Source organism: Staurois parvus, unplaced genomic scaffold (genome assembly GCF_062004578.1).
Source record: "Staurois parvus isolate SC_StPar_1 unplaced genomic scaffold, SC_StPar_1.0 ptg002753l, whole genome shotgun sequence".
Classification (NCBI taxonomy): Eukaryota; Metazoa; Chordata; class Amphibia; order Anura; family Ranidae; genus Staurois; species Staurois parvus.
The window spans coordinates 1,166,272-1,191,796 of NW_028320549.1; the positions used below are offsets into that span (position 1 = coordinate 1,166,272).

The 25,525-nt window shown below is 45.2% G+C and overlaps 1 protein-coding gene across 1 annotated transcript in view; it reads left to right on the top strand.

Annotated features, from left to right (window-relative positions):
* The window catches only part of LRP8 (LDL receptor related protein 8), a 347,550-nt gene that overhangs the window by 196,530 nt on the left and 125,495 nt on the right, over positions 1 to 25,525 (top strand). The window contains exon 4 of the mRNA XM_089666537.1: positions 21,123 to 21,251. Within this exon, the coding sequence (XP_089522663.1) occupies positions 21,123 to 21,251 (129 nt within the window). The remainder of the gene's footprint in view (positions 1 to 21,122; positions 21,252 to 25,525) is intronic.

Here is a 25,525-nt window from a genome sequence, read left to right on the forward strand (position 1 = left end):
GCTGTTGCTGCAATTTCTTTTTGACAAACTGCTGCTAATTGGACTAAGGTGATGAACCATCAACATCCAGCATCCTCTCTTTTAGAACTGAACTATGGCAGAACATTTACAAACATTGACCTCCACCTCCCCACTTTTCTGTGTTGATTTCCTAGAACAAGTGATTACCCAAATTTCAAGAATGGTTCTCATTTCTTACATAGGCACAGAATTTTTTGGCTAAAAGCTTGGTTAGTTGAAGCTCCCTGTAAGAGCCTCACTCGTATGCCCTTTGAAGGATGATGCCTCATTAGTGAGGTACTTGATAAATTCATAAAAGATGTCACAGGAGGAAAGATCCTCCTTCCTCTGCGGAAAGTTTCAAAACCCCCATGTTCAGGGGCTTCTACCTCCTCAAAATGCAGAGTGCCTCATCACACGCCTCAGGTTTCATCTCCAAATTGAACATTTAGACCTTCTTTTCTTTGGAGCACAAAGCTCACATAGTCTGCCCCCAATTATCCTTCACAATGAAGGAGGCACCCTCACTCCTAGAAGTGGAGGGATGTCTATAATCATTTGCATTTCTCTGGGTAACCCAGGTTCCAGACCTATGGGTTTTCAAAGGGGTGGTTTCAAAGGACAAAAGAAATAGTTTCATATTTTGTCATATTTGTTTTCTCTCAAGGCAACAAAACCAAAAACCAAGGACATTCAGATTTACAAGCCACCCTGGACCATCTCTTGTCCCAGGGAGAAGTTGTTCTGGTCTCTCTAGAGAGCAGGTTCAAAGGATTCTATTCAAACCTGTACATGGTACAAAAACCCAATGGGGTATTTTGTTTATCCTGGACCTAAAATCCCAGAATAAACATCTTTGTGTTTCCCAGGTTTTGAATGAAATCCACAGAGTCAGTTGTACCTACTTCCATTTTCCCATTCACTTAACTCATCAGAACCTTCTCAGTAGGAGACAAACTCTTCCAATCCGTTACCCTGCATTTGGCTTGTCTTCTGCATTCAAAGTATTCACAAAGGTACTTGCACCCCTACCTGCCCTCTTAAGAGTCCAGGGCATCCAGGTTACAGGATACCTCGATGACCTTCTTCTGTCTGCAAATATCCAAAGGACTATTCTTTTTCTTCAGGCTTTTGGTTGGATAACCCTTTCTTTTGAATACTTTTGCTTCTTCCTAGACATGGCCAAGGTAAACGTTTTCCTTTCATGCAAACCAGCTTTTCTCTCTAAGGTCTCATGCTCAGACCTTAACACCCCTCAGTGGGATTCTCCATGAGAGTCTTGGGCTTCATGGTTGCCTTATCTGAAGCTGTTCCCTTTTGTCAGTTCCATCTAATCTAACACATTCTGCACAGTGACAATTCATTGCGAGGGTTCCGCCAATCCAAAATACTGGTAAAAGTGATGGTACCTACCCTTAATTAACGGATATTGCTATGCAACAGATAGGACAAGACACCCCATCTCTCAACTTCCCACTGCTTCCCTCCAGTCAAGCGAGGAACTCACTAACTTGGTGGATTGCCAATCAAGGCTTGGAAATGCAGACTCATTTCTCCCACACTCACGGATGGTGATAACAACAGATAACACCCTTACAGGCTGGGGAGATATGTTTCAATCTGTTAAATTTCAGGGAACCTGGTTACCCGTGGAAACAAAGCTCCCCATCAACATCTTGGAGCTCAGAGCCATAAAATTGTCTCTGCACCACTGGACACCCATTCGGGGTGCAGTCAGACAATGCCATGTCAGAGGTCTATATCAATCATCAGGGGGCACCAGGACCCAGGCAAGCTTGATGGAAATAAGTCTGAGCATCTCCTCGGTGGAAAAACCTTGCCAAGCAGTCTCTCCTGTTCACATCCTGGGGGTGGACAGCTAGAAGGCTGATTTCCTCAGTTGTCACCACCTGGTCCTCTGTTTGTGGTCAGGATACTCTACCACTGACATCAGATGATCTGGTCATTCCATGGACTCTATTGCAGGTTCTTCCTTGACTGCTCTGCAAAAGAGGAAGAAAAGAAATTGGTGATTTTCATTGCACCACACTTGTCCAGAAAAACCTGGTATACAGACATACTTAAACTTCTAGGAGACTACCCCTGGCCTCTTCCAAAAAAGCCAGATTTGCTGTCTTAAAGCCCCTTGCTCCATTCTGCTTTAGTCACTGACTTTAATGGCATAGCTGTTGAAATCCAGGTCTTTAAGGACAGGGTTATAGCTAACTCTGTCATTCCCACATTACTCAAAGCCAGAAAAGCCACTTTAAGGAACATCTAATACCATACTTGGAAATCCTTTTTTCACCTGGTGTGAACACAGGCATTAAAGCCCCAGAGATTTCTTGGTACCGCAAAGTCTGGCTTTCTTGCAGTTGGGATTTGACCAAAACTTGGCTGTTAAAGGGACAGGTTCCAGCCTTGTCTGTTCTATTCCATAAACTTTTGACTTCATGTTCTCTTCATTCAAGTTGTTTCACGGACCACACAAGATCAAAGCGCCCAATGCTTCCTTGGTATCTCAATTTTCAACGGAAAAAAAATGAAGCGCTCACGAGGAGCTTGCTGTACTAACTATATGATGTTAGTACAGCGATCTCACCTTTGAGCTATTGTGTCCTGACGGGGACTGCCCCAAACCCCTGCCAGAACACACTAGTCAGCTGCTGGTTTTCCAGCATGCCTGGTTAAAAGAAGCTGGATGTTAGGCTGGCTTATTTCGAACAGGCTGCTGTACACACTGGTCGAATAATTGGCCCAGGCTTACCAGCCTGACTGATTACGAGAGTCAACTGATTACAGTCAACTGATTACAAGAGCTTGCATTCTAAAGGATAAGGTACCTCCAGTACCTATGCATGCTCACTCCACCAGATCGATGGTGGTTTCTAAGGCATTCCAACATCATGCGTCTGTTGCTCAGCTTTGTAAGATCCCCACCTGGTCTTCAGTTCATGCTTTCTCCAAGTTCTACTAGGTTGATGACCAGGCTTCTGTGGGTGCAGCTTTCGATGGCAAGGTTCTTTCAGCGGCACGCTGAGTTAGGTCCTTGTCTTTTATGTGTTTTGTTGGTTCCGTTGTCATTTTTCTGTTTCCCTTTTTGTTGTACACCCATCTGATTCATTGCGGTTAATGTGATTTTGTTCTGGGCAAAGGATGGGAAGTCTCTGTACAGCTTTGTATACTGTATGTAGCTGATGCTACACACTGTTTATACAGTGCTTGTAGTGGTCGTATGTGTTAATGAAGGAAATAGTTTGTGTGGATCAGCTGGGCCTAAACAACTATTTAAAGTTAAATGAAAGCTAGAGTTGGGCTATATTGCTAGCCATTGGGCCACCTTGGAGGAAATGGATTCATCCTCTTGTTTGTAATTATCTTGCAGGCCATAAATAAGACTTTCCTTGAGGAAAATTCTGATATAATGTGGCCATAGCTCTTGTGTTTTAAATATACAGCTCTCAGGGGTGCAAGGAGTGCATGGTATAGACATTTGCAGCACCTGTGATTTTTTTTTTTTTTTCACGGTTTGCCCTGTATCTGTAACCCTATGCTGAACAGCTTGCCCTGTTAAAGCAGTAGTAAACTCTTCATGTCAACTTGTACCGACAGGTAAGAGTATAATAAGGTTTACCTGTAGGTACGGTGAATATCTCCTTACCATATACACTCACTGTCCACTTTATTAGGTACACCTGTTCAATTGCTTGGTAAAACTAATTGCTAATCAGCCAATCACATGTCGGCAACTCAATGCATTTAGGCATCTAGACGTGGTAAAGATGACTTGCTGAAGTTCAAACTAAGCATCAGAATGGGGAAGAAAGGGTTTTTTTTTGTTTCAATACAGTATTTTTCAAGCAAAATAAGATGTATAACAAGAATCATGTAGAAGTAGTTCAAACAGTACACAACATACCAGCATGAATAGTAGAAAAACACTCACAACTCATACATACAATCTTCACCACAAACAAACAAACAATAGTGCTGATAAGATGTAGGATCATCAGATCCCAGAGAAAATTAGATAAACATATATCAGATTTAAGTGACTTTGAACGTGTCATGGTTGTTGGTGCCAGACAGGCTGGTCTCAGTATTTCAAAAACTGCTGATCTACTGGGATTTTCACGCACATCCATCTCTAGGGTTTACAGAGAATGGTCCAAAAAAGAGAAAATATCCAGTGAGTGGCAGTTGTGTGGGTGAAAATGCCTTGTTGATGTCAGAGGAGAATGGGCAGATAGGTTGCTGCAACATTCAGATGATAAGATCAGAATTTGGCATAAACAACATGAAAGCATGGATCCATCCTGCCTTGTATCAATGGTTCAGGCTGGTGGTGTAATAGCGTGGGGGATAATATTTGTCATTTTCTTGGCACAAGGTGTACCTAATAAAGTGGCCGGTGAGTGTATATATTGTACATTCACATCAGTCCCTAACCCTCGAAGAGCTTACAATCTAAGGTTTCTAACTCACATTCATACATACACATACTGGGGCCAATTTAGACGGGATCCAATTAATCTACCAGCAAGTCTTTGCCTTATGGAAGTAAACTGGTGTACCCGGAGGAAGTCCATGCAGACACGGGGAGAACATACAAACTCCAGGCAGGTGGTGTCGTGGCTAAGAATTGAATCAACGACCCTAGTGCTGCCTGGCGGAAGTGCTAACCATTTAGCCACTGTGCTGCCATTGATGTCACTGGTACATATGCACTGCCCTCTGAATTGAAAGCACATGGAGTATTATTATTCAAGATGGCGGCGGGAGCAGACACGCTTTAGGAGCTCCTGCGCTCCTAGCCCCAATCCGCTGCCATCCGGGCCGCAGCGGAACCCAGCGGGGCCCCTAAGACACTCCCGGCCCAGCCTGACCACCAGGGACCACTTCTGGACCTTTTCCCGGAGCCCCGGAAATCGCGGCCTACCCGCGCACCCGAAGCCGCGGCCTCGATTTTGGCCGCGGCCGAGCCGCGATCGGACCGGATCGCCGGACATCTACCCGGACCGTCACCGCTCTGCCCACCGGGTCCCGCCGACCTGCCTGCCTGCCCAGGGCCCTCCCCATCAGCCCTGGGTCCTCGCTGATCACCCTGGACCACCAGGAACCGGCACGGCCTCACGGTCTCCCTGGAGCCCTCCCTAGCTCTGGGACCACCCCAGACCACCCGGCACCCAGCCGCCACCTCGGGGCACCCAGCTGCTCGCACCCGGCGACCCTGCCTGGGAACTGCTTCAGGCCTCCCAGCACCCTGCGGGCCACCCTGCACCAGCCAGCCCCAGACCAGGAACCTTTCCAGGACAACGCCGCACCTCCGCTACCTGCATCGAGGGGATTCCGTAAAACCATGGGTCTTTAATGCCGTTCCAGATATTGCAATGCATTGTTGATGAGGATTCTCCCGTCCTTCCCATCTCTTGGCCTTTGCTTGGCAACTCGAAGTCTAAGCTCCCAGCTAACACCCCTGGACACCCAGCACCCAGCTACCGGGTACCCAGCTACCACCCCTGGTCACCCAACACCCGGACCACCCAGCGAATCGAGACGTCGCCCAGCGAATCGAGACGTCGCCCAGCGAATCGAGACATCGCCCAGCGAATCTCCCTGACCCGGACCACCCAGCGAATCTCCAGTCACCGAGCCGCCAGCATCACCAGACACCTTGCCTGCCAACGCCCCCCAACATCGCACCCTACGTCCCCTCCACTCGCCGATCCACCAGACCCACTGATGCCCCCTCGGACGCCAGCATACTGCACCCACAGATTGCAGCCAGCCAGCTGCTGGACTCTACTCCCACTCTCCCCCTACAGAAGGACTCTAGTGGACTCCTCCACGGTGATATAGACTCTCCACATCACCTCACCCTGACCCGTATCCCTTCACCTCCCCTGTCCCGAACAGCACTGCACTCACCCCAGCATGCCACCTGCACTTCTCCTCCTCGTTTTCCTCTCCTCCATCCCAAAAATCGCCTCCCTCTACCCGCCCACCCCCCCAAAACAGCTCTACATTGCCCCTTCACTTCTGCCCTCTCCCCACTACGGCACTCACCACCTCCTCCTGGTACTCCACTCCCCGGTCGACCCACGTGCCACCACTACCAGACCCACACGCTCCTGCACCTCCCATTCCCATGCCACCCTCCTCACCCTTCTCCTTCTCCTATCCGCTGGGGACATCTCCCCGAACCCTGGCCCCTCACCACCTCTCCCCCCCTCCAGGGACCCCCCTGCTCCCGCCAGCCGCCGCAACCCCCTCAACCTCATACCTGTGCACCTCCTCCCCACATCCATCCCACCTCTCTCGGTTGCACTTCTGAACGCCCGCTCGGTTTGCAACAAACTAACTGCCATCCATGACCTCTTTATCTCCCGCTCCCTCAACCTCCTAGCCATCACCGAAACCTGGGTACAGGCCACCGACTCTACCTCCCCTGCGGCACTCTCTCATGGAGGTCTCATCTGGTCCCATTCACCAAGACTGGGCGGTCACAAAGGTGGTGGTGTCGGCCTGCTCCTATCACCGCTGAGCACCTTCCAGGTCCTCCCTAACCCCCCCTCCCTAACCTTCTCCTCCTTCGAGGCTCACTGCATCCGGCTCTTCTCACCCACCCCCTTAAGGATCGCAGTGATCTACAGGCCCCCCGGATCCATAGCCCGCTTCCTGGATGACTTCGCCGCCTGGCTTCCCTTCTTCCTCTCCTCTGAGCTACCGACCATCATCCTCGGGGACTTCAACATCCCCATCAACGACCACACCCCAGCTACCTCTCAACTCCTCCACCTAACCACCTCCTTCGCGCTCACACAACACACTCAATCCTCCACCCACATCAATGGGAACACCCTGGACCTCGTCTTCTCCCACCTCTGTACCCTTAACCACTTCACTAACACCCCCTTCCCTCTCTCCGACCACCACCTCCTCACGTTCTCCATCTCCCCTTCCCCTAACTCCCCCCCCCCCCCCAGTGCGCCAAACCATCACCAGCCGCAACCTCCGCAACCTGCACCCGGCCCCCCTCCACTCGGCTGCCGACCGCTTGCACGACAGCATCCTTCCACTGTCATGTCCTGACCTAGCCACCACCGCGTACAACGACTCACTATCAGCCACCCTAGACTCTCTGGCACCCCTAACCACACGCAACATCAAACCCAGACCGCTCCAACCATGGCAGAACGACCACACTAAATGCCTCAAATGTCGCAGTCGTGCGCTGGAGAGACTATGGCGCAAAACCAGGTCCCCTCATGCATTCTCCCTCTACAAATCTGCCTTCCTCACCTACACCTCCTCCCTCCACGCCGCCAAGCAGGCCTACTTCGTTGACCTGATCAACACCCTCTCAAACTGCCCTCGCCGACTCTTCTCCACCTTCAACTCCCTGCTCTCTCCCCCCCCTCCTCCACTCAGTACCTCACTTACCGCCCACGAGATTGCCACTCATCTCCATAGCAAGATTGACGCAATCCGCAAGGACATAGTCAACTTGCAGTCTACCTCCCCATCTAGCCTCTCCCCTTCCATCACCCTCTCATCTCTCCCCTCCTCTGACCTTGCAACGGCACTGCCCCCCACCACACCCAAGGCCCTGCCTACCGTAACCCCCCCATCACTGCACTCCTTCAGCCCTACTACCACTGAGGAAGTCACCAGAGTCTTCTCAGAAGCCCGCCTCACTACCTGCCCCCTGGACCCTATCCCCTCTCAACTCCTCCGGTCACCCCCCTCTTCCCTCATCCGCTCCCTTACCCACATCTTCAATCTCTCCCTCGCTACTGGCGTCTTCCCCTCCCCCCTAAAACATGCGCACATCACCCCCATACTCAAAAAGCCCTCCCTGGACCCCACTGACCTCAACAACCTCAGACCAATTTCCCTGCTGCCACTCATGTCCAAGCCCCTTGAGCGCTTGGTCTACGATCGCCTAAGCGCCCACCTAACTGACAACAACCTCCTTGACCCACTACAGTCCGGCTTCCGTCCCCTACACTCCACCGAAACTGCCCTCCTCAAAATCACCAACGATCTACTAACCGCCAAAGCCAAAGGCGACTACTCTGTCCTCCTCCTCCTAGACCTCTCTGCGGCTTTTGACACAGTCGACCACCCCCTCCTCCTTAATAAACTACTCTCCCTTGGCATCAGAGACACCGCTCTCTCTTGGTTCTCGTCCTATCTATCCCAACGCTCCTTCAGCGTTTCCTACAACGGCGCCACCTCCTCTTCCCTCCCCCTCTCTGTTGGGGTCCCCCAGGGCTCTGTCCTTGGACCCCTTCTCTTCTCCATCTACACCTCCTCCCTTGGCAAACTCATACACTCCCACGGCTTCAACTACCACCTCTATGCTGATGATACTCAAATCTACCTATCCACCCCTCACCTCACCCCCACATTCTCCGCCCGCATCACTCACCTCCTAAACGACATCTCTGACTGGATGTCGCTCCATTTCCTCAAACTCAACCTCTCCAAAACCGAGCTTCTCGTCTTTCCCCCTTCCCGTTCCCCCCCCCCCAACCTTTCCATCACTACCAACAACACCACCATCAATCCCGCCCAGCAAGCCAAGGTCCTTGGCGTCATTCTGGACTCAAACCTTTCCTTCCAACCTCATGTCAAATCACTCACAAATACATGCAGGCTCCACCTTCGCAACATCGCCAAAATACGCTCCTTCCTTACCCCAGACACCACTAAACTACTCGTTCACTCCCTGATTATCTCACGCCTTGACTACTGCAACTCCCTCCTCATCGGCCTACCCCAGTGCAAACTCTCCCCGCTTCAGACCATCCTGAACTCAGCTGCCAGACTCATCCACCTCACCAGCCGCTCCACCTCTGCCACCCCCCTCTGCCTCTCCCTCCACTGGCTCCCCATTGCCCAACGCATTAAATTCAAACTGCTCACTCTGACCTATAAAGCCATTCACAACACTGCCCCTAACTACCTCACCGACCTGATTCCCAAGTACCACCCTACCCGTACCCTTCGCTCTTCACAGGACCTCCTTCTATCTTGCTCCCTGGTCTCCTCCTCCCACGCACGACTGCAAGACTTCTCCAGGTCCTCCCCCATCCTCTGGAACTCACTACCCCAATCCATCAGACTGTCACCTTCCCTCCTCACCTTCAGGCGCTCCCTGAAAACCCACCTCTTCAGGGAAGCCTACCCCACCCTCACCTAACAGCCGCTGCCCTTCCCTCCTCCTACCACTCCATCCCCCACAGCCGTTTCCTCCTGTACCTCTACCCCCTCCCTCCTAGATTGTAAGCTCGAAAGAGTAGGGCCCTCTTACCCCTTGTGTGCTGTTTGATGTTACTGTACTGTTTCATGTATCGTCCCCCCTCTATTGTACAGCGCTGAGCAAACCCTTTGGCGCTATATAAACTCGATAAATAAATAATAAATAAATAAATAAATGTCATCATTTCAGAATGCCATGCCACAGCCATGACTCCCATGTGCATGCACGGGAGTGACATCATTGCGGCTCGGCCATTCCAATGCCCAGGAACCTGGAAGGTAGACCAGGTGAAGATGGAAGCCCTTGCAATGGTGACAACGCCTCTGGAGGGCTTTGTTTTACGTTAAGTCTGCCATAATGTGTTATACGGTGCTTACTAGTACATCATGGCTTAAACCACCCGGGGCCCCACATTTTTTAGTTTTAATCATGGAGTTTACTACCGCTCTGAAGGAAGAGAAAATAAGATCTGCTGGCTCAACAGGTAATAAAACTATGATATGGTTTCAACAAAAACTGCTGTGTTAATGCTATTGACAGACTGCATCATATTTGTCATTTTTAATTTTTCCCTATAGTTCCACTTTGACCCTGTTTTATGCGCTCAACAGCTTGTTTCTCTTGGAGAAGCTGCCAGATTCCACGGGGACACGCAGTAAGAGGAGGTGGAGACAGAAGACTGCTCTCTCACAAAAACGTGACAAAGCCCTTTGTTGTGCGAATTCACGAGCCAAATGGCGGTTTCCTTTTTTGGGGACCTGTTCTTAGAAGAAAACTAATGGAGGCTTTATATATAGGGAGTTCTACAAATATAGAACTAATTAAGTGCCAGATCTCACAGAGGAAGAGGCTGCTTAATTCAGGACTCTGATAGGAGCCGATGCAATTAGCGACATGCATATTCATTAAAACCCCAGCTGGGGCTACAAGAAGTGCGCTCTGGCGGCGTGTGAGAGCGAGTGTTGGCATCGGCCCAATGCTCTGCAGAAATCCTTATTTATGATCTTAAGCCAAGCCCTTTAACTGGCCTCCTATACCCCTGCAGTCTTTTACCTTCCTACTTAAATATAATAATCTCTTTTTACCGAATGCTGGCTGTCAATAGCTTTCCTTTTTGTGGCTTATTAATAAGATTTCAACTGAAGTCTTGACAAGAACAGGAACTTTAAGTGTTCCTAGTTCTCTGTACGCTCCCTGCTAAGTTTTTATTCATGGAGATTTAAAATAGAAAGTGAAAATGTGTAATACTCTAAATAGGAAACAAAAACTAATGATTTGTGGGTAACACTGACAACTGAAATAGGGAGCTAATATAGGAATAATGGAAATACAAGTTTCCAGATCTTTTTATATTGTGTTCACTGAGAAGTACATCTAATAGATTTTTTAATTTGTCCACACTAAATGCTGATACCACTAACTGTAGAAGGGAGCTCCACATCTTTAGTGCTCTAACAGTAAAGAATCCCTTACAGTTGCACAGTTTACGATCAAACTAATTCTTGTCCAATTTAACTGTGTGGCATAAACAGTTTTATATTAATATTACAGTCCCCATTGTAGGATTTGTATATTGAGTTCCTCTCTTAAGCACCTCTTTTCCAGAGAATAAGTTTAATTTTTCTAATTATTCCTAATAAATTAGGTCCTCCAGCCCCCTTATTAGTTTAATTGCCCTTCTCAGGACCCTCTCCAGTTCAAGGACATCCTTCCTGAGGGTGGGTGGCCAAAAATGACCTGAATACTCCAGTTGCAATTGAATTAGAGTTTTATAAAGTGGTAGTATTATCGTTTTATCTTTTGAATAAATTCACTATTTAAACAATAGATTCACCTTTGGAACAAGTTACATGTTCCACCTGTATTTAGGATGGAACATGTTTCAGCTTCTGCAGCTCTCCCCCCTGACACACCAACCACCCCCCCTCCTCCTGAAACCCCAGCGGGATAGGAATCCTCTCCCTGCACCCACTGTCGCATTAAAAAAAAAAAAAAAAATGCTCTGCCCACACAGCCACGTCATTCATTGTTCATTCAAAATTTCCTGTGAATGAATGTCTACAAGTACCATCAGCTGTTGCAGCAGACCGCTTGTAGTATTCAGTGGATTGGGAGGGTGTTGGCGAGCGCTCTCATTGAGTTATCCTGCCATTCAGTAACTGCCTGGTCGTGTATCAGAGGTATGGGCAGACAGTATACTGAATGTCTGCAGGATCCATACATTGCACCCGCGATCTTTTCATCACGCGTACAATGCCTTATAGACTAAAGTGTAAAAAAATAATAAATGCACATTTTTTTTTACCTGCAAGAAGATTATTATTATTATACAGGATTTATATAGTGCCAACAGTTTGCTCAGTGCTTAACAATATAACTGGAGACAATACAGTAACAATACAGTTCAATACAAGAGGGATTTGAGGGCCCTGCTCCTTGGAGCTTACAATCTAGGAGGGAGGGGCTAGTGGTACAAAAGGTAGTAACTGTGGGGGATGGACTGGTTGGAAGAGTAGAAGATTCCATTATTAGCCGAGGACAGGATAGGCTTCCCTGAAGAGATAGGTTTTCATAGATCGCCTAAAAGTGAGCAGAGTAGGCGATAGTCTGATAAATTGGGGTAGAGAGTTCCAGAGGATGGGGGAAGCTCTGGAAAGTCCTGGAGAGGAGCATGGGAGGAGGAGACAAGGGAGCTAGAGAGCAGGAGGTCTTGCGAGGAGCGGAGAGTACGGTTTGGGTGATATTTAGAGACAAGATCGGTGATGTAATTTGGGGCAGAGTTATAAATGGCTTTATACATTATTGTTAGTGTTTTGAATTTTATCCGTTGGGCAATGGGAAGCCAGTGGAGGGATTGGCAGAGAGGGATGGAGGACACTGCGTAGAAGCCAGTGGAGGGATTGGCAGAGAGGGGTGGAGGACACTGCGTGGAAGCCAGTGGAGGGATTGGCAGAGAGGGGTGGCAGATACAGAACGGTTAGTAAGGTGGATGAGTCTGGCAGCAGCATTCATGATAGACTGAAGAGGGGATAGCCTGCGATGAGGTAGGCCAATGAGGAGGGAGTTACAATAGTCAAGGCGAGATATAACAAGGGAGTGAATAAGTTGCTTAGTGGTTTCCGAGGTTAGGAACAGCCGTATCTTGGAGATGTTGCGGAGGTGAAGTCTACAAGATTTGGACAGTGATTGGATTTGGGGGTGAAAGGACAGATGGGAGTCTAGGATTACACCTAGTACCCTGGCATGAGGGGAGGGACTGATGATTGTGTTGTTGATCTTGATAGAGAAGTCAGGGGAGGGGGGCACGGGATGGGGGGAATACTAAGACTCAGTTTTGGAAAGATTGAGTTTGAGGAAGTGGAGTGACATCCATGCAGATATGTCACTTAGTACAGTGTTTTTCAACCTTTTTTGTGCAAAGGCACACTTTTTTCATGAAAAAAATCACGAGGCACACCACCATTAGAAAATGTTAAAAAAATTTACCTCTGTGCCTATATTGACTATATATAAAGTAATTCTCTTGAATAGGAATCAAACACAAAGAAATTATTTTATAATTACTTTATTATGAAATAATAAAGTATTTTATAATTGGACCCGGGGGCCGGACCAAGAGTAGATGAATGATGTGTATGTGTCATCCATAGTAAGTATAGTAATATTCCCCCATAGTAAGCATAGTAATTAATCCCCCATATAGTAATTCATCCCCCATAGTAATTAATCCCCCATATAGTAATTCATCCCCCATAGTAATTCATCCTCCATATAGTAATTCATCCCCCATAGTAATTCATCCCCCATAGTAATTAATCCCCCATATAGTAATTCATCCCCCATAGTAATTCATCCCCCATAGTAATTAATCCCCCATATAGTAATTCATCCCCCATAGTAATTAATCCCCCATATAGTAATTCATCCCCCATATAGTAATTCATCCCCCATAGTAATTCATCCCCCATATAGTAATTCATCCCCCATAGTGTAATTCATCCCCCATAGTGTAATTCATCCCCCATAGTAATTCATCCCCCATAGTAATTCATCCCCCATATAGTAATTCATCCCCCATATAGTAATTCATCCTCCATATAGTAATTCATCCCCCATAGTAATTCATCCCCCATATAGTAATTCATCCCCCATAGCAATTCATCCCCCGTATAGTATTTCATCCCTCGTATAGTATTTCATCCCCCGTATAGTATTTCATCCCCCGTATAGTATTTCATCCCCCATATAGTATTTCATCCCCCATATAGTATTTCATCCCTCATATAGTATTTCATCCCCCATATAGTAATTCATCCCTCATATAGTATTTCATCCCTCATATAGTATTTCATCCCCCCATATAGTATTTCATCCCTCATATAGTATTTCATCCCCCCATATAGTATTTCATCCCTCATATAGTATTTCATCCCTCATATAGTAATTCATCCCTCATATAGTATTTCATCCCCCCATATAGTATTTCATCCCTCATATAGTAATTCATCCCCCCATATAGTATTTCATCCCCCCATATAGTATTTCATCCCCCCATATAGTATTTCATCCCTCATATAGTAATTCATCCCTGATATAGTAATTCATCCCCCATATAGTATTTCATCCCCCCATATAGTATTTCATCCCTCATAAAGTAATTCATCCCTCATATAGTATTTCATCCCCCACAGTACTATTCCCCCCCCCCCCTTCTAGTAAGCCAAGTCCCCCGTGTCAATTCACTTACCTTTTGCGTTCCTCTCGCTGTCTTCCCGCGCCGTTCGGGTCTTCAGGGCGGACTGTGAGAGGAGCCTAGCTCCCCTCCCCTCACGTTCGGCACGCTGCCCCGCCTACACACATCCTGACAGCCACATCCGCAAGCCGGATTAAAAGGTCCGCGCGGACTTTTGGGGCTGCCAACCGAGAGGAGGCAGGGGAGCGGCCGACCGAGAGGAGGGAGGGGAGCAGGCGCCCGGCACACAGAAGAGCCGCATTAGACTGGGTAAAGAGCCGCATGTGGCTCGCGAGCCGCGGCTTGCCGACCACTGAATCATTAGATTCTAATGATTGGTCTATTTGTGAGCCGAAGCCACATGTTACAGATGAAATTGGAATTTTTCCCACGGCACACCAGACAATATCTCACGGCACACTAGTGTGCCGCGGCACAGTGGTTGAAAAACGCTGACTTAGTAGGTTAGTAATGCGAGAGGAGACTGAAGGGGTGAGGTGAGGGGTAGACAGATAGATTTGTGTGTCATCAGTATAGAGATGGTACTTAAGCTGTGCATTTATTTTTATTTGGGAAAGGTGAACTTATCCTAAGGCATGCTAGCAGTCTGCTAGCCTTGCTTGCTGCAAGCCAACTCAAGAACAAAACAATATATTTCTAAAAGTATTAATAAGAAATACATATTGATCCTGGCAGGAATCCAGTATCTTTTTTAACTTTCTGTGCAATGTAGTGAAATCTCAATCAACCTGAGCTCATCCGTTTGGTGCTTCTCCTTTCATTGCCCAGTCACAGGCTGGGAAAGGGATAGGACCAGTAAGCGTTACTGAACTTCACCAGAAAAAAAAAAATCTGGTCTCCCACCCTTTGCTGTGAGGCAGAGCTGGCAATTCTTAGGTCAGGATGCCATAAATAATTTTTTTTTGACATGTAAAACAGCTGGCTTAAATTTTTACTCATCGGCCTCTTTTAGGTACACCTGTTCAATTACTTGGTAACACAAATTGCTAATCAGCCAATCACATGGCAGCAACTCAATGCACGTAGGCATGGTGAAGACAACTTGCTGAAGTTCAAACCAAGCATCACAATGGGCAAGAAAGGGGATTTAAGTGAATTTGAATGTGGCATGGTGCCAGACGGGCTGGTCTGAGTATTTCAAAAACTGCTGATCTACTGGGATTTGCACGGACAACCATCTCTAGGGTTTACAGATAATGGTCCGAAAAAGAGAAAATATCCAGTGAGCGGCATTTGTGTGGATGAAAATGCCTTGTTGATGTCAGGGAAGAATGAGCAGACTGGTTGCTGCAACATTCAGATGGTGGGGTCATAATTTGGTGTAAACATGAAAGCATGGATCCATCCTGCCTTGTATCAACGGGTCAGGCTGGTGGTGGTGTCATGGCTGGTGGTGGTGTCACGGTGGGGGGGGGGGGGTATTTTCTTGGCACTAGTAAGATGTACCTAATAAAGTGGCCGGTGAAGTTCATCTGTATATTTAGTTGCTTTCTGGAGTTCAATTTTAAAGCAGAACTGCAACCAAACAGCTGAATGCACAGTTAAGATAGATTTATGGCGAGTAACTTTGTGATTCTGTTCAATCACTCTTTTCATTTTTTTTTTTTTTCTTTTTACCCCTCTGCCCCAGTTTAACCAAGATGGTGACAACACTGTCCTTTTATGCAGCTTCCTGTGTCATCTGCCTGCTCATTGGACAGTGAACGAGCCTCCTAACATCACCGCTGAATTGTGTCGTCCTCATGTAAATTGCTAGCAGTTCATACTCCAACCCACATGTTAGATTGACAGCATTGTACAATGTAATAATGGCCTGATCGACCCACAGGGCAGAATATGGCATGGAACAATTTGAAATCAATCGGTTAATAATCTGGAACTTGTAGTATTCAGGTTGGGGACAGAAAAATAAACTGTGCACGCATTTTTCATCGCTTTCAATTCTTGAAACATTTGTAAGTGATTGGATGGGTTAGAAAATGTTCCATTATTTTCAGCAAGTTGTAGTAAATGCCATAATATCAAACATTTTCAATTAAGCCTCCTGTGCTGCTAAAACATACTACAACTTTAGCTAGGCTCACTTTGTATCGTTTTAATGACATTGTTATGTACCCCAATTATTGATGAGCAGGAAGATGGGGAACAAGCATTGTTTAAATGTGGAATGGGTCATAGTGAAAGTGGCATTTCAGCACGATGCTCTGATCATCGCTAATACAAATAACAAAGTAGTCGTTTGATTTGTTCGTACGGCTGTGTCACCCCTGGTATAAATGTGTTGCTGCCAGTCTTGCTGGCTGCCAGCAGTATAATGAGTTACGGCTGGTTGGCTTGTGTTCTGTGAGTACATATTTATAATGAGACCATTTGATATGGTGCGCACACAGCCAGTTAGATGTTGATTGGCCGTCTTTTTTTTCCTCGCTCTCTTGCCTGTGCCTTACCCTCCAACGTTGCTGCTTGCAGATGTTGTCTCCAGTACAATAATGCTTTAACTTTCCTCCGTGAAGTCATCTACACCACTTCTTCATCCTAGGTTTAGAGTAAAAATACTACTCAAGGCTGAGAATCTTGCAAACAGAGCTAGCTTATTCACCTGCATTCACGAGGCCAAATAGCAGCAGCCAGGGGTGCTTGCTGAAAGAATCAGTAGATTCATGCTGGTTGGCTGTAAACGCTGTCTGTGGCGGCTGTCAGATCTGTACTATGTCAATGCCTTGCGATGCTGCTGTTTGCAGGTAATTGCTTATCCAAGCGGTTGCATGTGAATAGAGCCTCTGACCGGCCCTGGACGCAGAAAGGGTCAGCATTTTTGTTGAGTTCTGGCTGCACACAAACTGGTTGCAGCTAATTGGTTGGTTTTTTATGTGGCCGTAGCACAGAGCGTTCCTTCGTCCAAAGATGGCATTTAGCCGCCTGTGAACAAAACAAACTATCCACAGATATGCGACTGTGTGAATGTAGCATTAGAGGGGGAGCATGCAGACGACCTCATCACAAAGCTGCTGTTCCTCCACTATCTAGTCTTGACAAAGACCTCATCTGGAATATGCAGTTCAGTTTTGGGCACCAATTCACAAAAAGAACATTGGGGAACTGGAGAAAGTACAGAGAAGGGCAACCAAACTGATAAGAGGCATGGAGGAGATCAGCTATGAGGATAGATTAGAGGAACTGAATTTATTCTCTCTTGTGAAGAGGAGATTAGGGGGAGGATATGATCAACATGTATAAATACATCAGTGGTTCATATAGTGAACTCGGTGTAGAGTTATTCACCCTGAGGTCATCACAGAGGACAAGGGGGCACTCTTTACGTCTGGAGGAAAAGAAATGTAATCTCCAAACACAGAAAGATTTCTTCATAGTAAGAGCTGTGAAAATGTGGAATAGACTCCCTCAAGAGTTGGTTCTGGCCAATTCAGTGGATTGCTTAAAAAAAGTCCTGGATTCTTTCTTGGATACACAGAATATAACTGAATACTAACAGGTAACTTTATAGGTAAAGTTGATCCAGGAAATATCCAATTGCCTCTCAGGGGATCAGAAAGGAATTTGTTTCCCAGCAGGAGCAAATTGTATCATGATTTGCTGGGTTTTTTTGCCTTCCTCTGGATCAACTGTGGGTATAGGATTATAACTTTTTTTTTTTTTTCTGTGGTTGAACTGGATGGACTTTTGTGTTTTTTCAGCCAGATTAACTATGTACCTTTTCTTGCAGCCTTAAACCGGCTATAGACGGAGCGGTTTTCTTTCCTGCAGCTACAGATTGCAGGAAAGAAAATCACTTGATTCCTCCCATCAACACAGTAAGGCTAGGTTCACATATGTGCGGGTGGTGCCACTGTGAATCCGCACAAAAATCTGTGCAGCTGCACCACCCGCACAGAAGAATGCAGACCTGCGGGCGGGTGCCATTAATTCTAATGGCACACGGCCTGCACTGGAAATTGCAACCGTACTGGGAACTGAGGTTCCCGTGCAGGCTGCGTTTTCAGAAGAAGTGCAGGGACTTCTTCCCTGCATGTCTCGGGCACGGGAGTCCATTCAAATGAATGGGCTCTTGTGCCCACGCAAAACACGGCCCGCAGGAACGTGGATATGTGAACCAGGGGTCAGTGCTAATGAGGAAATCCCTCCCGTAGAGCCATTGTTTTCTCCTGGCAGGAGAACACAGTGATTACTGCTAGCAACTATACTAGCCACTAGCAATAATTGCATGCAAAATCCGACAGGCTGCTTGTACCCAAGTTGATGGGTCAGCTTGGGTACATTCAGTGTGCCTATACATGGTTTGAATCTCGGCCAGTCCCTGCTGAACCGGCTGAAATTTGAACTATGTCCGGCTTTAACTTTAGTAGTTCGGCTCATAGTAAAAGTTAAATGGCACCTGATGTTGCCTCCATGGCCAGTAAATCTAAGACTGGCTTTACATAAATACACTCACCAGCCACTTTAGTAGGTACACCGTGCTAGTGCCTAGAAAATATCCTCCACACCATTACACCCCTAGCCTGAACCGTTCATACAGGACATGATGGGTTCATGCGCCATGTTGTTTACACCAAATTTCTGAATTTCACAGCAACCTGTCTGCCCATTCTCCTCTGACATCAGCAAGGCATTTTCATCCACATAACTGCCATTCGCTGGTTATCTTCTCTCTTTCGGACCATTCTCTGTGAACTCTAGAGATGGCTATGCATGAAAATCCCAGTAGATCGGCAGTTTTTTAAATACTCAGACCAGCGCGTCTGGAACCAACAACTATTCCATGTTCAAAGTCATTTGATTCCCCTTTATTCCCCATTCTGATGCTCAGTTTGAACTTCAGCGAGTTGTCTTCACCACGTCTACATACCTAAATGTATTGTGTTGCTGGCATGTGATTGGCAGATTAGCAATTTGTGTTACCAAGCAATTGAACAGGTGTACCTAATAAAGTGGCCGGTGAGTGCAGATTTCTTCAGTCCATGTAAACAGCATTGAAGGAGGTATCTCCCTGGCTGGCTGTTGTATTCAGATGGCCATGGCACCAGCAGCTGTCTAAATACCTGCTAGGATGCAGCCACTGTTCATCCAGCAATTTTCTGGCCTGCTCCTTGTTTTTTATGTTGAATTCTGTTGAGCCGTGTGGTGCTGACAGAGCCACCCACAGCCGAAATTTCAGCTGCTTCTGCAGGAATTGGCCAAACTTCGAGCTTTAAGATGTGTCAGGCATATTTGCATTAGAAAATTGTCTGAACACATCATACAGGTGTAGTTTTCTCCATCCCGGCTAAACAGCGTGGATGAAGGGATCTTCCCTGCCAGCTGTTGTATTCTGACAGCCACAGCACCTGCTGCTCTCTGAATACCCAAACAGTGACCGCATCTGATAGAACGCAGTTGCTGCTTTTCTAACAGGTTTACGCCTGGCTACGTCAATTTTTCAGATGAAGTTTGTTGAGCCGGGTGCTGCCAACAGGGCCACCCACTCACCGTTCAAATTTTGGCTGATTCAGCAGGAATTGGGCAAAATGTGAGCCATATTTTCATTAGCAAAATGGCTAAACAGAACTGATACTTTTAACAAGTAGGGCTGTTTTCACATGTGTCTCAGCTAAGCTTAAAGTTTAATATATGTTTCATATCGATTTATTATTATTTTTCTCATCCATATTTTACTGTATTACAAAGTATATGTAGGGAAGGGGGGTAAAATGGCGATTCAACTGCAGGGTTTTACTACCCCCCTAACATTGTGTGAATGACCCCTAAGGGTGCTACTTCCAAATGCACATAAATGCTGATTCCCAAGTGCAGGAGGCATTGCTGCTCCTCTGAAAAGTGATCTGAGTGTGTTTGACAGGTGGTGGAGGGGTGATATGTTGCTGTCTAACCCCATGATTGATGTGCAATGCATGCAATTGTGACACAGTAGTATGGCAATTCAAGGTTTAAATTAGATGTGAGGAGGTGACACTGTGCCCAATGATCCTTGATTTCTGCCATGTTGTTCAAGTAGATCGCCACCTCTTGACCCTAGGTTCGCATCTGTGTGGGTGGTGCCGCTGCAGATCCGCTCGAAAATCCGTGCAGCCGCACCACACGCACAGAGAAATGCGGACCTGCGGGCGGATGCCATTAGTTCTAATGGCACGCCGCCCGCACTGGAAAACGCAACCGTATTGGGAACCGAGGTTCTTGTGTGGGCTGCGTTTTCCAAAGAAGTACAGGGATTTCTTTCCCTGCGTGGCACGGGCACAGGAGTCCATTCAAATGAATGGGCTCTCGTGCCCGTGCAAAACATGGCCCGCATGGCCGCATATATGTGAACGGGGGGTTAAGGTTGCCCCTGGTGTAATTAGCCCTCCCAGTTCTTCCCTTGTACAACAGAACAGAACTCCTCCCTCTATATTGTAGAGTTGAGAAGAGGAAGAGTAATTCCATAGCTGAGCAAAAGGCAACTGGGCAGGTCTGACACCATACCTTGAGCTCTTAGTGTAGAAAAAGCAATGTGTTGTCAGCCCACAACAGAAAATGAGGAGGTTAGTGCATATCCGGTAGGTCAACTGGTATTTTTTTCAGTAATTGCAGTGTCCATGTAATTTATCTTGTTTAATTTCATGTGTGAATAAGATGGGCTGCTGTCGTCCAATGTGAACAGTTCTTAATGTAGTATCTTAATAAATTAAGCACATTCTTAACCTGGATCCACACAGACTGAACAAAAAAAAACTAGATATCTCCATTCACACTATACAGCGCAAAATGGATGACTCTCCTGCAGCAGGTATTGTATTCTGAGAGCTGGTGCCAATGGCTGTCAGAATACCTGAACAGTGGCTGCATCTCATTGTGTGCAGCCACTGTTTGGCCAAAATTCCACCCAATTCCTTTGATTTTTCAATTGAAGGATGTTGGCAGGAGGGCCACTCATAGAGCTCATTTTGTCCAGTTCATCAGGAACCAGTGAAATAAGCATGGCCAGCTTTAGTGTTTGTGTTTATTGTCCTTGAATATTTCAGGTTTGAATGACAGCACAGAGTGCAGGGCAGAAACCAGCACTGATCTTCTTTATGTGAAAGCTAATTCTTTGTAATCCTGTCTTTTCAGTGAAACAGGTCTGTGCGCCTGAGAAGTTCAGCTGTGGAGAGTCCAGCAGTAAATGTATCCCAAAAACCTGGAAGTGTGATGGTGAGAAGGACTGTGAAAACGGCATGGATGAGAAGGACTGTCCTTCTGGTAGGTCCCAAGTCTTTCATTTGTAATGCATTTCAGGTGTAGGGACAGCGCTGCTTGTTACATTAGAGGTCTCTGCAGCATCGGTCTGCTTTTAGTGCCAATTCACGCCATAGAAATGCAGTCCAAATGTCTTTCTGCTTGTGTTTTTTTTTTTATGCTTTCTGCTGCATTAATTATGCATTTATTATGCTTTCTGGTGCATTTGTTTCCACGTTCCAGTACAGTTCTGTGCAGAAATCATGCAGCACGTTCTGCTAATTTTTCCGGAATTGGAAAGCTCTAACACTAAGTGCACTGGTATGAACTGTTATCGACCGATCACACCATAGAATTGCAGTCCAAATGCGTTTCTGCTTGTGGGTTTTTTTTATGCTTGCTGGTGCGTTTTGGATGCATTTTTTATGCTTTCTGGTGCATTTTTTTTCACTTTTTTTTTTCTTCACCTTAAATAAGGACATGTGCATTTTTGATGCATTTTACCAAGTTCCAGTACAGTTCTGTGCAGATATCATGCAGCACGTTCTACTTTTGTTTCTGGAACTGGAACGCACTGAAACTAACTGCACTGGTGTGAACTATGTTATTGACAATTCACACCGTAGAAATGCAGTCCAAATGCGTTTCTGCTTGTGTGTGGTTTTTTTTTTTTAAGCTTTCTGTGCGTTTTTGATGCATTTTTTATTCTTTCTGGTGCATTTGTTTCCCCTCTTTTTTTTTTCTTCGCCTTAAATAAGGACATGTGCGTTCTAGTGCGGTTTTTATGCATTTTACCACGTTCCAGTACAGTTCCATGCAGAAATCATGCAGCACGTTCTACTATTTTTTCTGGAACTGGAACACACTGAAACTAACTGCACTAGTGTGAACTGTGATTGAAAACCATATAACCTACTATCCATGCATTTTTGATGCAGATAAAAAACACTCTGGACTGCATGTGGTGTGAAATGGACCTTTCTGTTAAAATGGCCCAATCCTGTTAAAAAAAAAAAAAAAAAAAAAAAAATACCAACCCATCTTCTTACTCTTTGTGCTTCTTTTTATTCCTAAAATATTAGTGCAGGGCTAATATTTTAGAGATTGCAATTCTGGGACTGTTACCTATACCCTGAGTGCTAGCTGCTATACTTTTACTCATATCTATCTAATATATATATATATATATATATATATATATATATATATATATATATATATATATATATTTTTTTTTTTTTTTTTTTTAATCTTTTTAATATTGTATAATTGCATTTAGCACTCGCTCTATTATCTTTGTGAATTCTTTATATTCCTGTTGCCATTCACTTTAAATCCCAATACTTCTGTGTATAGGGTAACTTGTGATATCCTGGCATAAGGGGATTTATATGTGCCACAAAAAAAATATGAAAACATAATTATATAGTATAAAGTATACAATGAAATTAGTACATTAAAATCCATATTAGAAAACCACATTATGTCCACTACCATCCAATCAACAGATGGGGAGTACATATAGTTCAATTTAATAGAGAAGCCATGTAGATCAATGCATTTCACTTGACAAACTGCTTCTTTACGATCCACTTTCTTGTCTTCAGTGTAACATATGGTAGCTCCAGATTTGGATGGGAACTGATAGTATATAAATACTGGTCAATCAAGATATACCAGATGGATAAGATTATATAGATCAAATATATATATCCCACCACTCCTTACATGTGGGCCTCTACGGTATCATCTCGCCATAAGGTCACCCCAATATCAGATGTAAAATGAGTGGATTTCTCACCACAAACAAAAAGGTCATGCTGAATAGAGGTGGCCCCCCTAAGTGAATCGATCTTGATAGATATAATAATCAAAACATCCAAGCAATCAAAAAGGCTTAATAAGCCATAGAGAGACTTGCCTCTGCTTTCTGGTGTGATGCACAAAACACAGCAATTTATATAAAATGACACCTCGGAGGCACACTTTTATATGGATTGCTGTGTTCTGTGTGTCACTTTCTTACATAAATAGATATATAGACTCCAGAAGAATAGAATCATAATCTTTGCCCCTGTACAAGCATGAGTAAGACCTCAATTCACAAAAAAAATGTTGGGACACTGGAGAAAGTGCAGAGGAGGGCCAGATAAACTGAAGAGGCATGGAGAGGCTCAGCTATGAGGAAAGATTAAATGAACTGACTTTATTCTACCTTCACCCTAGCGGATATCGTATGTACTCTCCAGCGCCTCGGGATACGCACAGCCAAAAGGGAAGCCAAGGGAACCAGGACAGCGACAACCAAAGGAAATGCTTCAGGGGTGCAGCCCTCCTCAGATGGGGAGATCAGCCACTAGATGGAGAATAAACAGGTGGCGCACACACCTAGTGCATTATCCAAGGTTTATTGAAAGGAGTGAAAAGTAAAAACATTAATAATAATAAATCACCCTGAAACCCAAATCCCCGTATAAGCACACTTCACCCCTACCCTTAGAGGTGTACAAAATATACAAATAATATGCTCAGTGATAATAATAAACCTTTTCTCCCAATCTGTGCGTATAGCAAAGATAAATCAAAAATCCATAATCAAATACCAGAAATTATTTAAAAATCAAATATCCCTTCAAAAATAGAAGAATCAAAAAGTGTCCAAAAATATCCAAAATTTGATAATCTCCTCAGCCTCTTGCAGCCACTTGATTTACCTCAAACAAAACAAAAATAAAAGCCACATAGTGCATTATCCTTAATAAATACAAATTATATGAAATCATCCAGTGATAATTCACCCAAGTGAAAAAAAAAAAAAAAGTGTAAACAGCAAGAACATGTGCCAATACACTATATATAGTGAAAAGCCGTGCAAGTGAATCACTCTTTTTGTGCTTATAAACACACGCCACAGAATCCACTTCTACTAAAGTAAGGAGTGCGTACCCTTACCAATATTTAAATCACTTTATGCCTTAGTAACAATCCCCAAGCAGACTGTATGATGGGATGAGTAGTTTTTCGGCCAATATCCTCACACTTCACTTCCACCTCATAGTACAATGTGGATCCATCCACACTAGTATCTCAGACCAGTCTCCATCATAACCGCCATCCAGATATCCATGTATGAAACAAATAATAGTGTAATACCGCCACACACTCAAATATAAAAGCTTTAATGGTACTGCTTACAATATTAAAATCTTTATAATCGCATGACATATGTGGAAAAACCTTTTTGCCGTCAATCCAGGAGAGTCCAAACCGCTTCTCACAGTCACTGTTCCCCTCTCCAAGATGGCCGCCGCTCCACTTCCGGTTCCTCGTTTGCGTCTAACGTCACTTCCGTCTGACGCGTTTCGTCATTGGACCCTTTATGATTACGTCCAATGACGAAACGCGTCAGACGCAAGTGACGTTAGACGCAAGTGACGTTAGACGCAAACGAGGAACCGGAAGTGGAGCGGCGGCCATCTTGGAGAGGGGAACAGTGACTGTGAGAAGGGGTTTGGACTCTCCTGGATTGACGGCAAAAAGGTTTTTCCACATATGTCATGCGATTATAAAGATTTTAATATTGTAAGCAGTACCATTAAAGCTTTTATATTTGAGTGTGTGGCGGTATTACACTATTATTTGTTTCATACATGGATATCTGGATGGCGGTTATGATGGAGACTGGTCTGAGATACTAGTGTGGATGGATCCACATTGTACTATGAGGTGGAAGTGAAGTGTGAGGATATTGGCCGAAAAACTACTCATCCCATCATACAGTCTGCTTGGGGATTGTTACTAAGGCATAAAGTGATTTAAATATTGGTAAGGGTACGCACTCCTTACTTTAGTAGAAGTGGATTCTGTGGCGTGTGTTTATAAGCACAAAAAGAGTGATTCACTTGCACGGCTTTTCACTATATATAGTGTATTGGCACATGTTCTTGCTGTTCACACTTTTTTTTTTTTTTTTTTTTTTTCACTTGGGTGAATTATCACTGGATGATTTCATATAATATGTATTTATTAAGGATAATGCACTATGTGGCTTTTATTTTTGTTTTGTTTGAGGTAAATCAAGTGGCTGCAAGAGGCTGAGGAGATTATCACATTTTGGATATTTTTGGACACTTTTTGATTCTTCTATTTTTGAAGGGATATTTGATTTTTAAATAATTTCTGTTATTTGATTATGGATTTTTGATTTATCTTTGCTATACGCACAGATTGGGAGAAAAGGTTTATTAAAAGTAAAAACATACTCACAGACGAAGCATGTATCTAAAAAGTATTTGCAT